Genomic DNA, 13,758 nt, shown 5'->3' on the forward strand with positions numbered 1-13,758 from the left:
CCAAAAGAAAGAACGTTTTAGGAAAATTGAGTTTGAACTCGAATACCTTAGCATTGTGTCTTCAAAAGCTACCACAGCCAATCCTTCACAACTTCCTGCTGTCTAGGGCTGTCTAATGGTCCCTCAGAGGAAAAACTACAAAAAAACATTTCAACATGTCTCCCCGTTGGACGATATCATTGACAAGTACCATGAGATCACTCCCCGTCCCTCTCTTTATCCAAGGAGAGTATTTGGCTGAACACGCACCTCTTTGTGGGCTGACTTCAATCAAAAATCTTATAAAGCTGTTTTAACTGATTAAACATATCTAGTGTAAAAAAAAAATGCAGGGTGAAGTGTATTGCTCCATGAATTCAATTGTGCTTTTTGGGAAAGCCAACAATCAAGAAATGAATCTTCCTACTTTTTTAACCATTGACCATAGCCACACTCTCTATCTTGTCATACCTATTGTGTTCCAGGTTGCAAATCTGTTATATAGAGAAATAGTTAACATTTGACTATCTCCTTAATGATTACCAACTAAATATAACTTCCATAGGTAATGTGTCCATGGTGAGTCGACTGATCCTGGATGCAGGGCTGACAGCAGAACTGGTTAAACTTTGGAATGAGCAGACAGTGTGAGTGCCAAGCCTTTCTTGCTCTCTCAATCTTAAGCGATGCTAAGATGTAATCTTCTTTTTTACTTTGTACTTGTTAGAAGTAAGTAGTTCTTCTTGTGTCTGTGTTGCACGTCTACACTGATGCTTTCAACTACCATGGCTGATGCTTACTGACGGTCATGTGCAAATTACAAACCCAGTTTTTTACCCTGAATGTTTCCATCGTGTCCGACAAGTGAAACATGATGAAAGCATAAGCACTATATATAAGTTCACATCACACCCAGCCTTCAGAGTCGAGCTCTGCCAAGACATGCTGCTTTTACTGTAAGTGTAACACAAGATAATTACAGCAGTGCGTTTTCCTTTCATAGTATGCCCACTTGTCTGAAATAATTTGAACACACACTTGCACATATAATGCAGAGTATCTGTTTAATATTAGGACACGTAGAGACAAGTTACTGTGGGCATAAACCAATTTGTGTCCCGTCTGCAGCTCAGCCTTCAGGAGCTCACAAACACTTCTTTTTCTAATATGTGCGATTGACTTTGATGTTTGATTGGCTGTTGTTCTCCATGTTGTCAGGGATGGGATCCTGGCCAGGTTCGTAGCCACAGATGGAGGAATCACAAGAGTCTACCCAAAGAGGTACTCTCCCCCACTTTCTTCTCAGTTACATGTCTGGGCGTTAGCTTTAAGGCTTAGGCCCAACTATCCGGTGGTGTAAATGTGTGAGATGAAAGTTGATACAGACTTTAATAACTCTTAGGTTGATAGCATTTGCCTGCTTTTCTCACCTGCTCCAATTGGGTTTTTTTTGTTCTAGAACATAGGGGATGAGACTCTTTGAGCTGAACTAACAGGGCTTGCCAGGCCAGTATGGGACATCGGCCAATTCCACAAATCCAACGTTCAAATGCAGAGCATTTCCCTTAATTTGCCTATTTTTTTGTCTGATCAGCACTTGGGGGGGTTCCTCTAGGTCAGAATGTAAAATCAAAAGCTAGAGATGAATGCATTTTATTCTGACAATAAAAAAAGAAATAAAATCAGCTTTACCCCTTTACTGGATCGTGCCATTAACATATATATAGCCTGCTCTGGGTGTGGTCGGATTCCGATGAAGAGAATTTGGCTTGAGATGAAAACATAAATGATTAAGATAGATCAAACACTTTTTCTTTTTTTTTTGATGTGTCATGTCTATAATGATCCATGACCATATCATTGTTTGCAGTGCTGGGGAAGAGTGGACGGAAAATTCAGAGACGTATGAGTCAAGCTTCTACAAAAGGACCCTAGACAATGAGATATATATTTTCACAGCTCCGTCTTTCAACCGTAAGTGTGCTGAAAGGTTTGAAAATGTGTATTTGTATGCTCATTTCTGTGTGTGTGAGTGACTACCCTGTGGTCTGGCACTGATCCTATCCAGATCTATGCCTTTGGAGGTCTTCCCATCACTACTGGCCGAGATCACACTTTCAGGCCTCTGATATCACCCTCTTTATCCTTCTCTTGTTCCTGCTGTGTCTTTCAGCAATCATCCCCACCCTCCCTCTCTGCGTACTTCTTATCTCCACTGATCTCTTTAACAGACATCAGGACAGGCAGACTACAGTGTCATGTAGCCATGCTTACACTTGGCTGGTTTAGCACATGTCTTAGCTCCACAGACTCCACTCAATTCTCATAAATGAAAAACAGCTAAAAATGAATGGAATTTCTATAACAATTTCCCAATGGGGAGCGATTATTCCCAATTAAACTGTGATTCACATTCTGAATGTTCACTGCCATGTACCCTGAAAACAGGATTTTTAACTTAAACTGCATTGGTTATTGGTTCTCTTCTCTTCTCTTCTGAAAAGCAGCAGAGAGCAGGGAGCCCGTTTCTGAGTCGGGTATTCTAGTGAGCAAAGCGGTGGAGGTCACGATTAACGAAGTCACGCTCAAACCAGCAGGTCCCGTCTGGCTGAAACCAGATTTATTTCCTCTTTGTGATTTAAAATAAAATAAACTATAATAGCTGTTTAAGTTGTAACTTTGCCTGTTTTTGGGGATTTTTCTTCTCTGTAGTGGTGGGAGTGAAACTCAATGTGTCATTTTGGATGAACAGTTTCATGAATGCTACATTGAAGCTAAATGTAAGTTCTGGTCGTATAGTAAATTTGCAACTAATATATTGTTGTGACAACTCCAAATAATGCGTTAATGGATTTAAAAAAATGTCATGCTCTTTTCCTTTCAGTGCAAGGATGAGATCTGTGGCTGTCTGAGGAATGACAAGGTATCACACTACAGTTATTCTAATCTCTTTGTACTATTGATATGCTAACATCATTTTATTTATTTTTTTTACCCTGCAGCATGTTGACTGTGTAATACTGGACGATGGGGGATTCCTTCTTATTTCCAATCAGGATGAGTATATCAACCTGGTGAGTTCAAAGAAACCATTCTCCTCACTTTATCAGGCGCCATGTTTGCTTCACCGATTTGTTGTTTTTCACGAATTGATCAGCAGTCAATAAACCATCACAAAATGAACGTTTTCTATTCACAGAAATCCTAGTCTTTTTAAACTTTTTTGTTCAACCTTTCTGCACACCTCAGCTCAAGTTTCCTTTGTTGGAGAAACCCATTAATCTTATATAGAGGTCAAGTGAAGGGCCTATGACTCAGCTAAGTTATGAGAATGACCTGTTAGCTCTGAGCAGTTTGAAAGCTCCTGTAGCAATACATCCACGTCTCAGGGAAAGTTCAGCACTAGCCAGTGGAGGAGGAGGATCAAAGGGAAGGTTCTGATGGGTTTCAGACAGTCAGGGAAGCTGGATCGAAGAGAGTCCCCCGTGTATGCAAGAAGTCAGCTCTGTTGTATTAGCTGCACTCTTTCAGGCTGCTATAGGCCCCCGTGTGTCAGTGGTAGGATATTCAGTGGATTTGGAAACATTTCATATCAGTCAGGATGGGACATCTGCTGCCTTAAATCCATTCCACCATCACAGTGTCTGCCGTACAGGTCATACATAAGAACCCTCCTGTCTTCTTTTTTGTTCCTAGTGATTCATTTGGCGTCTGTGGGGATCAAGCTAAATTGTGTCTTGTCTTTGTGTCTCAGCCGAACAACAGTTACACACTGTTACGCATATGACAGCAAACTCAAAAACAAATCAGCTCTACAACAGATGCTTTTTCATGCTCCCCACACAGGCGATTTTTTTTTTCATTCAATAAAAGTTGACTGAATTACTAGCAGATGATACTACTTGGACAACAAACAAAAAGTAAAACATTTGAGACCAAAAATCTTGTCCCTGGCCCACAGGTTTCGTATTCATTAGCAGAATCCTTTAACAATGATTACTGTGAAATCTGCTCCTAAAAGAAGAGAAATCCCCCAATAGCTCTTCCACCTGGTGTTCTGCCGCTCAAGAAACTGCAGAGTGATGTGATCTAACTTGATTGATCCAATGTGGGGCAGATGCTTAGCCAATAAAGATAGCTGTGAATATGATTTTTTTGTTGAATGGGCCTATTCGTAATGGCTAAGCATGTGAATTAGAATTTCCAACATGAATGGCTACTACTATAAACATGTCAGATAAAATGGTGCCCACACAGCCTTTTATAATTTTGTGTGTGTGTGTGTGTGTGTGTTTACATTTTGTGTGAACTTGTCTAGATAGGTCAGTTCTTTGGAGAGGTGGACCCTGTGCTGATGATCAACCTGGTCAACACCTCCCTGTACTCCTTCAACAAGACCTATGACTACCAGTCTGTGTGCGACCCCGAGAAAGACAGCAAGGCTGCGGCAGGACCTCGCTCCGTTTATGTGGTAACATACAAGCGGCCATTGTTTCTCACATAAATATATTTTAGATGACTTTGTGTGAAGTCTAAAACTTTGAAGGGTACCCTTAATCAATATTTAATTGAACTGAAGACTTTTGAGAAAATGTAATATTGAAAAAAAAATGGTGTGTTTGTTTTATATGGTCAAAATAATTTTTCACTTAAAGGCTTTATATGCGATTTTTTGATCCAGCAGATGTCGCCCTTGAGCACCAGCATGAAACCAAAACAACTCGCGGTGCATTGTTGTGTTAGCATGCTAATGCTAGCGATCTTTATTATGCTCGTATCTTCACACTGCATGTAAATTTACCTGAAATGAGCGTGATCTAGAAACACAGTTAAGCAGTGAGTACAGTATGTTATTCTTCTTTTCTCTAGTCCCTCAATTAAACAACTTTTATACACGAGGGGAGGAGTCAGCCGGCCGTCCTGGCGATGTAAACAAACTGAAGATAGGACTCTGAAAACTCTGGAAGCATCACAGACAGTGGGACTCGGGTGTTACACCCATTGTAGACAGTCATGACTCACAGAGTTACTTTCAGAGGATATACTTGATTTATATTATATTTAAGTGTGAAAAATCACATATAAAGCCTTTAAGGTGTGTTTTGAGTTTAAAAAGAAGAATATTGAGTTAGAAATCTAATACTTAGTGGGATTTGCGATAAGAAGTTCATATTTCCTTACTAAGTGGAGGCATCGCCGTTTAAAATAGTTAAAAAAAGGTTTAGCAATAAGTTACTTCATTTCTGTTACACAGGTAAGCACGGTCAGCCATAAAGTAAAGTACTACAACACCCCTTTAATATTTACTAAATAAAATAGCTACATGGGACGGGCGCTACATACATGTTGAGATGGGCTTTGCAAAAAAAGAAAGAAAGAAAAAATTCTGATACAAAACCATATTTATTCTTTTTTTTATAACAATAATGTCATTTTATGTCCCATTTGTTTTTTGACTACCAGATTCACATAGTTATATCAAATGGCCAAATGCAAAAAAATGACTATATTCATCATTTCTTCATCCCTGTCAGCTTTGTTTACTCAAAATATCTTTCTTTTCCCTTTCCTCTCCAGCCTACCATTGCAGACTTGCTCAGTATTGGCTGGTGGGCCTCCAGTGCTGCCTGGTGAGTGTGCAGCTTGTGTTTGTGCAGCTTGTGTTTGTGTTTGTGTTTTGCGCGTGTGTTTCTGAGTGGGAGGACATTTGATCTTTAGGGTTTGTATGGGAGTGGACTTGCATGTTGTCGAGGAATGAGGGGTCAACGCGAGACAAAGGAAGTTACACAATATCAACATGCATTATTATCTGTATCCATCTGCAACATAACAAGATTTCATAATAGAACTACTGATAGTTCCTTACATCATCATTTGCTTCAACCTCCAACAGATGTCAATTTAACAGTGTTTGGTTATTAACAGTTTACATGTTGGTCTATTGAGTCATCCATTGGAATCATTCTTTTTATTTATTGTTTGTGTCTAGGTCGATACTTCAGCAGCTCTTCTTTGGTATTATATTCCCAAACCTTCTAGACGCAGGTGAGTCTAAAAAGCTATATGGTTCCAAACCATTAGCCAGATATGACCAAATTGAACCCTACACTTTTTTTCATTTTCATTTTCATTAAACCTGTCTTTTATTTTCCAGCGGAGACAGCAGAGGAAGATGTACCAGATACCATGTTCAAGGAAAGCTGCATCACAGAGCAGACTCAGTACTTCTTTGACAATGATGAAAGATCCTACTCAGGTGTCCTAGACTGTGGAAACTGTTCCAGGTACGACGTCTGCGTTCTTTCATATCAGTCTATATATATACACAAATCTGTTTTTTGCTCTTGTTTTTATAGACTGTGAATGTTCTAACAGGTTGGGTTATTAAAGATTTCCACCTCTAAATGGGTCTTCTTCCTTAACAATCTTTCTTTTAACTGGTCTCTAGGGATGAGTCCAGAATAGTTTTGGTTTCCTGGCATCTCTTCGTGTCTTTCCAGTCTGATTTCAGGCAGCTGTTTGTCTGATGAGTCCTGATCAGGCACAGCTTACCTTGATCTGTCAGTGACCAGAACCTGTAAAAGGAAAAGGAAGCACAACACGTTCTTGTATCTGTTTTTTCTTCCTCTGCTCTCTGGCTGTACTTCAAAAACACTTAATACACACATTCATGGACCACTGCACATTTACTTAGCTTTAACCTCCTCTTCTGTCAATTTGGCCTGTCAGTGGAGGTTATATATGTCTGTAATTACTGCGTGTTATGAGTCCCACGTGTCTCTGGGGCTCTACTCCCCCGATGTTAACGACTCTAGACACAGAAACTTTCATGGCTTCCATAAAAAGTAAATCCCAAAAAGGAGAGCGGACGAATGAATGTGGGCACACAAACCCTTTGTGTGCCCACATACCCTCAGACTGTATGTAAAAAGTAACATCCACTTGTATGACACCGTATGAATACTGTATGTGTTAACCTCTATGTATGTGTGTTGCCTTGTATGCTTTCCTAGGATGTACCGTGCCGAGAAGCTGCCACACACCAACCTAGTGTTCCTGATCACTGATGCCAAGGCAACGTGTTTGTCCTGTGACCCCAGACCGCTACGACAGGCTGAACAACCCTGTATCCTTCCACTCAACTCGTAAAAAAAAAAAAAAAATCAAACATAGACCTACACTTCCTTCTCTAGCCCCTCCATCCATCACCCTTATGACAGCGGGCTTTAAACACACAATGCAAACGACACACAGCTAAGGAGTCTCCAGTAGGTCCACCCTGGATTTTCACGGGTGAACAGTAAACCAGATGCAGGGCATATGAAAGCATGTCTCACATTACTACCAGATTCCATTTTCTTTGTTTGAATCCATCTGGACTGTGTGCTGCTATCCGGTGGACTTGAGGTTAAAACTATGGGCGTGTACAATTTGTATCATATTTATGTAATTATATGCGTACAGAGTGGGATTGATACTATTTCAGGATACCTGTTTGACAGATGTTCCTAAAAAGCAGCTTTCTGCTGGTGTAACAGCACAGGTGTCACCCATTGACTTTACCCTGGGGTCACATACGAGGGCCCCCGGCTGCTAATAATGATAACCATTTAACAGACAAACGCTGACAACCATGCAAAACATGCTGTAGTATTATTGTTCTAGGCTTGCTTTTTAGAATGGTTTGATTTCAATCTCTCTTAGACAGTTTATAGAAACAGTTGGAATAAATAATCACATCTCCACCCAAGGCTGATAACTTGGAACTACATTAGGCATTTCTGGCAGCGGGAAATGAAGAGTCAGCAGCACCATCATCTAATTGTTTTTTTTTTTTTGTGAAAAGTGTTAAAAGTGCACACTGCTGCTGATGATCAATCACTTTTCCTGAGTGTGTCTGTTCAGCTGAAGGGCCTGATCCATGCGAGCTGGCTCAGAACCCCAGATATCGCAAAGGGCCGGACGTGTGTTTTGACAACAACGACAACGTAAGAGGCAACCACATGTGGTTTCTGTGCAGATAATATTGTTGAGCTCCATTAGCGAGGCTTTCACAGTCGGCCTTGTCAGTTTTTATCTGGTTTTGATTAGAATTCTGTAACGATTCAAGGGACTGTCGACTGCCAGATCTTCCACTCTGATCCACCTTGTGTATTTAGTCTTCATCATTTCCTTTACATTATTATTTGATTAATATTGCATGCATCAACTTCACTTTTTTTCAATTCACTTTTTTGTCCATGTTTCTTTTCTACTCATCTTCTTTTCATTCTTGTCTTGTTTCTCTGCATCTCATTGGCTGCTGCTCTCGTCTGCTAGGATGAACCCTTGTGTCCAATCAGCAGATGTTCTGCATTGAGCCCTTCACCTCTTTTGTTGTTTCTGGTGCTGAGTTCAGGGTCAGTGTCCTCACACAGCTTCATTACCAACATTAGATCTTTAGTGTTCCTTCTTAATCGCTCTAAAAGTTCTTGGCGAGGGCAATCGAGGCACCATGATGGTTTGCAGATCCTCGCAGCTGGTTGGTTTAATGAAAATCCAACTTTCTTTTGCAACATTTCTTTTGTAGTCTTTGCTCGGTAACATCTAGGACATTAATAGTTTGACAATAATTCACGCTCCACCTATCACACATTATTTCCATGTGTTCATTCATGTTGGTGACTTTCTCTGGTTGTTGCATGGCTACACCTCCTCAATATAATGCATCATCTTATTTACACCTTTCTTTATTGTATTTTTTCTTCCTGTTTATCACCCCGACAGATGGAAAGCAGCTTGAATCTTGGCAGCTCAAAGTGTTTAATGAATTGGATGTAATAGCTCTACACCAGCACAATACAATAATAGCAGCACATAACTATGCATGAATTAATCAGAAACCATAACGTCTTTAATTAACATCGCTTACTGCTTTGTCACCAAAAAATGATCTTGTAATTTTTCTTAGCACATTCGGATTTTCTTCTTGCTTTAATCAGTAAAGTACTCTAGGGTTTCCAGTATCATCAAAAGCACTTTCTGCAGAATGGAAAAGATCTAATGAAAGTGCATGTACTGTACCACTTCATTTACGTCAGTGAAACAAAAGGTCTAGGTGGATAAATCATGAGTGAGATCATTGCATCACCGCCAAACTTTGAACAGTTTATAAGACTTCCAAATATTTGCGTATTAAGTATTTCTTAAAACTCTATGAACTCAGACTTTCATTGTGTTCTGAAGGCATAGATCAGACACGGAGCAGGCCACTAATTCATCCGGCCGTGTGTTTATATTTGTGCTTGGAAGCAAAGGGAAGGGGAGGATTGGCCGAGGAAGTAGATGAACAGAGAAAAAAGTAGGCTTCCCTTTTCCTCTTTCCATCTGTCGTACTACTTTTGGCTCAACTTCTCATAGGAAGACAGTTTGTGTTCGGGCCAGTCCATTTTGCCAACGGTGTAAACAGAGGAAGCTCCACATGGCTTTCCTGTCCTTTGAATAGAGAAGACTCCCACCTCTGTCTCTGAGGCCTTTGGCAGGCACGGACATCCTGAATACTCCCATCAACTGCAAAAAAAAAAAAGTTAGAAACTACTGTAAACAGGCACATGTGCATTCACACAGTTATGAGAGATGGAATTAGGTATTTTTACCAGAGCCTTTTTACCCGAGCCTTCAATGAATATATTTTTGATATACTCTTGATTGCAATCTTGCCAACAGCTACATGAAGATGTAAAGGTGCCACAAAGATGTTTCTGTACTATTTAATTGCCTTTACGGCCAATACAGAGTAACTCTACGGTACTAGTGCTGTTTAAAACATTTAAAAATATGGGTTGCTAACATTTTTTCTAACTTTGATTACCATCACATTCTTTGCTAGCACCTTAATGATGTTTTTTGTTTGCTTTACATGATAATTGACATAAAAGCAGGTGATTTTGGGGAGGCTAATTGGTCATGGTATTAGATTGTAGCATTGATTCCTGGCTCAGGAATCCATGCTTTATGATAATAAAGTTTACCAAAGCATGAGATACAATATGATCATGAGCTGTTACTAACTGCATTAGCAGAAGTAGAGCAGACAGTGGCGCAGTTTTAAAAAAGCTAACAGATGTCAAAGAACCCTGAGTTATCACAACTATTCACTTCTGATTTCTCCAACAGGAGGATGATTCTGACTGTGGGGGCGGGACCTGCCTAAGCCCGTGTCTTTGGCCAATGCTCGGGCTTCAACTGCTGCTTCTGTGGCACTTCACATCTTTGCAACACTTATGACCCCTACATACACACACACACACACACACACACACACACACACGCACACGCGCACACACACACACACACACACACACACATTCATCCATTCACAAACTGATCATCATCCCATTTCACAAGAGGCCAGAAGACACTCCAGTTCTGCCATCCAGGATGTATAGAGAATATGTGCAATGAGACATTTTCATCAGCATTTCCATTTTTCCAATGCCAAAGGGTGCTCATGCATTTCCTCCTCGTCATTTCCAAAAAACAGAGACACATTTACTGTGCTCAGCTGCGCTCACTCCCATGATATACTCCTTAACACTCTCCTATGGTGCAAGAGTAAGAGCTAACCAAACCCTTTAATTCTGCCTCATTTGTTTCTCGGAGTTCTTTTAGCGGAGGTCGCAGAGTTGTCTCCACTATGCCAACTGAATATCATGAAAAGACTGTACGTCCACTGACAGCGTTGATTTGTGTAGTTGTCGATATCGTTTGTTGCTTATTATACTTACTACGTATGAATCATTATGCTGTAATGATCTGTTTATTTTGGCAACCAGTGCAACTAATAAGAATATCCCTTCTGTTTGAGTGTTTTTAAATGTACTGTACCTATCTATTTATCTCTGTTTTTTTTTTTTTTTGTTCTTACTCAAAAATCAAATAGCATTTTGTGACTAGATGGGTGTTGCACTGTAGCAGCATGTGCTCAGTACAGAGCTAAAGACAACACTCTTGACACCAAAGCTCCACACAGTACCAATACAGTAATACGCAGCCTACTACAGAGTTCTGCAGGCCAGTTTATTTTAAGATATTCCCTCTGATGTAGGTGTTCATCTGTTTTCAAGTTATGGAGATTTCAAGAGAGCACACGTTGCGAATCAAAACTGTATTAGGATCTTACAAACTCAAATATATTTGTACTTGGTTTGGACAGCTTTAGCTGTCTTCAATTTGATGCATCAAAATCCCCAGTGCCTACATAGTAGCTCAGTCTGTTATCTGAATGAAGCAGTGCATCTGAGTTTGTTTTCCTACCATGTATGCTATTCTAATGCTAATGCATAGCATGGAGGATAGCCCTTGCACTGATATATTGAGAAACGGGGCCAAATCTGCTGCAGTTATTGAACTTTATGTTGGCCCCATAACGTCAGAGATTTTGGTTATTGGAAAGGAATATAATTTCCCTCCATGGTCAAAACAAACCTAAACCAGACTTGAGATTGCATTCCGACACCTCTCTTTATTACTCTTGTCTCCGTTACCCTTTTTGATCACCGGACTCAGGAGCCAGGATGACTTTTTGAATGAGATCGCGCGTAACAAATTGACTGTTTCTTTCATTTTCTTCTCCTCAGTGTTCTCCTCCTTCTGCTTGTTTCCTCTTTGTGTTGCTCTATAAGTGCTGTGAAGCAGACGCTGAAAGCTCAGTGTCCAAACGCTGCAATTGTCATGGGAAAAGCTTGTTTCTGTGTTTGAACGCTGCCTCTGCCCAGGGTCAGCATCAGGGCCTGTTGGAGAGATCTAACACTATTACCAGTGGTAACTTTACATTGCCTTACTTAATCAAAAGTCAGTAAGATCATAAATACGTTCCTTCCTTTTTTTTAGCCGGTTTTAAAAGTTAAAATCAGTTTTCTTCATGTGGCCCTCATGGTGACCTGCTGGTGTTGAGTGTTCAGAAAATGCCTGTCTATCAAAGTCGCGTGTTGACTTGTGTTTTATCTGGGGGGGGGGGGGGGGTCCTGTGTCTATGTGCAGGCATGTGAGTGTCCCTCCGATATCTGATTGTGCTTTAATACTGTACATGAATTACTCTTTTGTGGATCTTGACTAGCCTGAATAAATTTTGTATACATTTGTACACTTATACTATTTACTGTATAAAAGAGAAAATGAAATGGAAGAAAAATGTTTATAATATGGTGTTGATTATTGTGCAGATATAATATATTCACAATAAAAGTGTTGTATTGTTATGACCTGAGGTGCTTCTTTTTTTTTTGATTCTGTCACATCTGGCCAGATGCTTTGGCTCCAGTGGGAGCAGACCAGATCATATCATCCTTCCTGAAGAAAGAGACAGCTGCTGAGGAAGGGAAGCACATCCGCATCTGTGTTTCACCTTGTCTGTGTGTGAGGTGTGAGTGATTGCTACTTTATCAAACAGCCTGTAACTCTATACATGTAGTTCATTTATTTCCTGCCTAGTTATATCAAGGCACATACAAGATCATAGGTGACGTTACATCGGCCTGAAAAAGTGTATTTCACGAAAATTTCTGGTTGAAAGTTTAAAGTCTTATGTTTGCATGCTTGTCTAGGATTTCACAGTGCACATACACACACGGGGTTCACTTCTACATCACTACAGGAAGGTATAAAGTTAACACTCATTATAGGATCAGTAAAATTAGGTTTTTTGAGATTTGGTATGCTATCCCAAAGATACGCATTTGTGAACTTAAGTGTTACTTTGGGACAGTTAATATAATCAAACAGAGAGGTGGACTTGTGGTTGGTGATGGTTTCCCAACACCTTATCTAATGTAAAATTGAATCAAACTCTCTTTTTCTTACTAGATTTAGTCGTAAAAATTGACACCCTTGGACAAAAATGAGTTAATTTACCACAGAAATGGCATCTCAATAGAAATCCATTAATTAGATCGTTCCTGTTTGCTCAGTTCTTGGGTGCCAACACATAGACAACATGTGAAAATCACACTTAAACCAGAAGTGAGAAGGACAACTGAAGCTCCCTAAAACATGGAACACCCGACTGTATGTAGAACGACCTTCCAATGTTTTGGAATTTATGAGACGCCTCTGGCAACATCATTGACACGGATAGTTCTGCTTTCTCTGCTGGCCGGAGCAGCAGTGGAAAGCCAGATGCTAAACACCCAGAGATACAGGGTAATAGTAAAACAAGTGCGCTTCACGAGATGGTATTTGTGTTTATCTGATGGTAATCTAAGAATCAATATATGTCCACAGTTTTGAGTGGAGGGTATAAAAGGTGTTTGTTTTTCTTGGAGTTGTGTCAGGTTGGGAGGTCCTTGTGTGTGTGCTATATGGTGATACATAGAAGGGAGGCTGTAACAGGATACTCTTGTAAATGGGGACGAGGTCTTAGCCTTTAACATGTTGGGCTTAAGAAGTAACAGACGCAGGAAAAGAAAGGGCAAGTCCTGCACCTCTTTTCAATTTGTCACTCAGGGTACCTCTGCAGTCAGAAAATCTCAAGAAGAGAATGAAAGACCAAATTTAAAACATGATAAAGAAAAGTCGTTTCATGCAACAACACAAAAAAAAAGCTTGTTCCTTATTTCTGTACTCTGGCATTATTCATTTTTATCTATGACAACTAGCAAACCTCTCCGCTGACATGGTGAACCAGAGTGACTGTCCAGATGATGGCTCAACTTAGTCAATGCGACACATGCAACAGATTACCAACTTTTTATCCCAGTTCTGTTATTTGTCATTCATATTAGAGCCCTGGCAGTCAAAGGG

General features: G+C 40.1%; 1 protein-coding gene across 4 annotated transcripts in view; it reads left to right on the forward strand.

The window, feature by feature from the left end:
- The window catches only part of LOC109997832 (voltage-dependent calcium channel subunit alpha-2/delta-1), a 66,899-nt gene extending 54,681 nt beyond the window's left edge, over positions 1-12,218 (forward strand). Inside the window, exons 25-39 of one of the 4 annotated variants that reach the window (XM_065957322.1) lie at positions 545-626; positions 1,198-1,260; positions 1,850-1,953; positions 2,484-2,576; positions 2,692-2,759; positions 2,864-2,902; positions 2,982-3,053; positions 4,298-4,450; positions 5,557-5,609; positions 5,969-6,024; positions 6,134-6,263; positions 6,993-7,105; positions 7,885-7,967; positions 8,299-8,378; positions 10,135-12,218. In XM_065957322.1, the coding sequence (XP_065813394.1) occupies positions 545-626; positions 1,198-1,260; positions 1,850-1,953; positions 2,484-2,576; positions 2,692-2,759; positions 2,864-2,902; positions 2,982-3,053; positions 4,298-4,450; positions 5,557-5,609; positions 5,969-6,024; positions 6,134-6,263; positions 6,993-7,105; positions 7,885-7,967; positions 8,299-8,378; positions 10,135-10,171 (1,226 nt within the window). In that variant the 3' untranslated portion in view covers positions 10,172-12,218. Of the gene's footprint in view, positions 1-544; positions 627-1,197; positions 1,261-1,849; positions 1,954-2,483; positions 2,577-2,691; positions 2,760-2,863; positions 2,903-2,981; positions 3,054-4,297; positions 4,451-5,556; positions 5,610-5,968; positions 6,025-6,133; positions 6,264-6,992; positions 7,106-7,884; positions 7,968-8,298; positions 8,379-10,134 lie in introns of those variants that run through there. The other 3 variants (XM_065957323.1, XM_020652449.3, XR_010666710.1) reach the window with 3 other exon arrangements.
- The last annotated feature ends 1,540 nt before the right edge of the window (positions 12,219-13,758 follow it).

Source organism: Labrus bergylta, chromosome 7, assembly GCF_963930695.1.
Source record: "Labrus bergylta chromosome 7, fLabBer1.1, whole genome shotgun sequence".
Taxonomy (NCBI): Eukaryota; Metazoa; Chordata; class Actinopteri; order Labriformes; family Labridae; genus Labrus; species Labrus bergylta.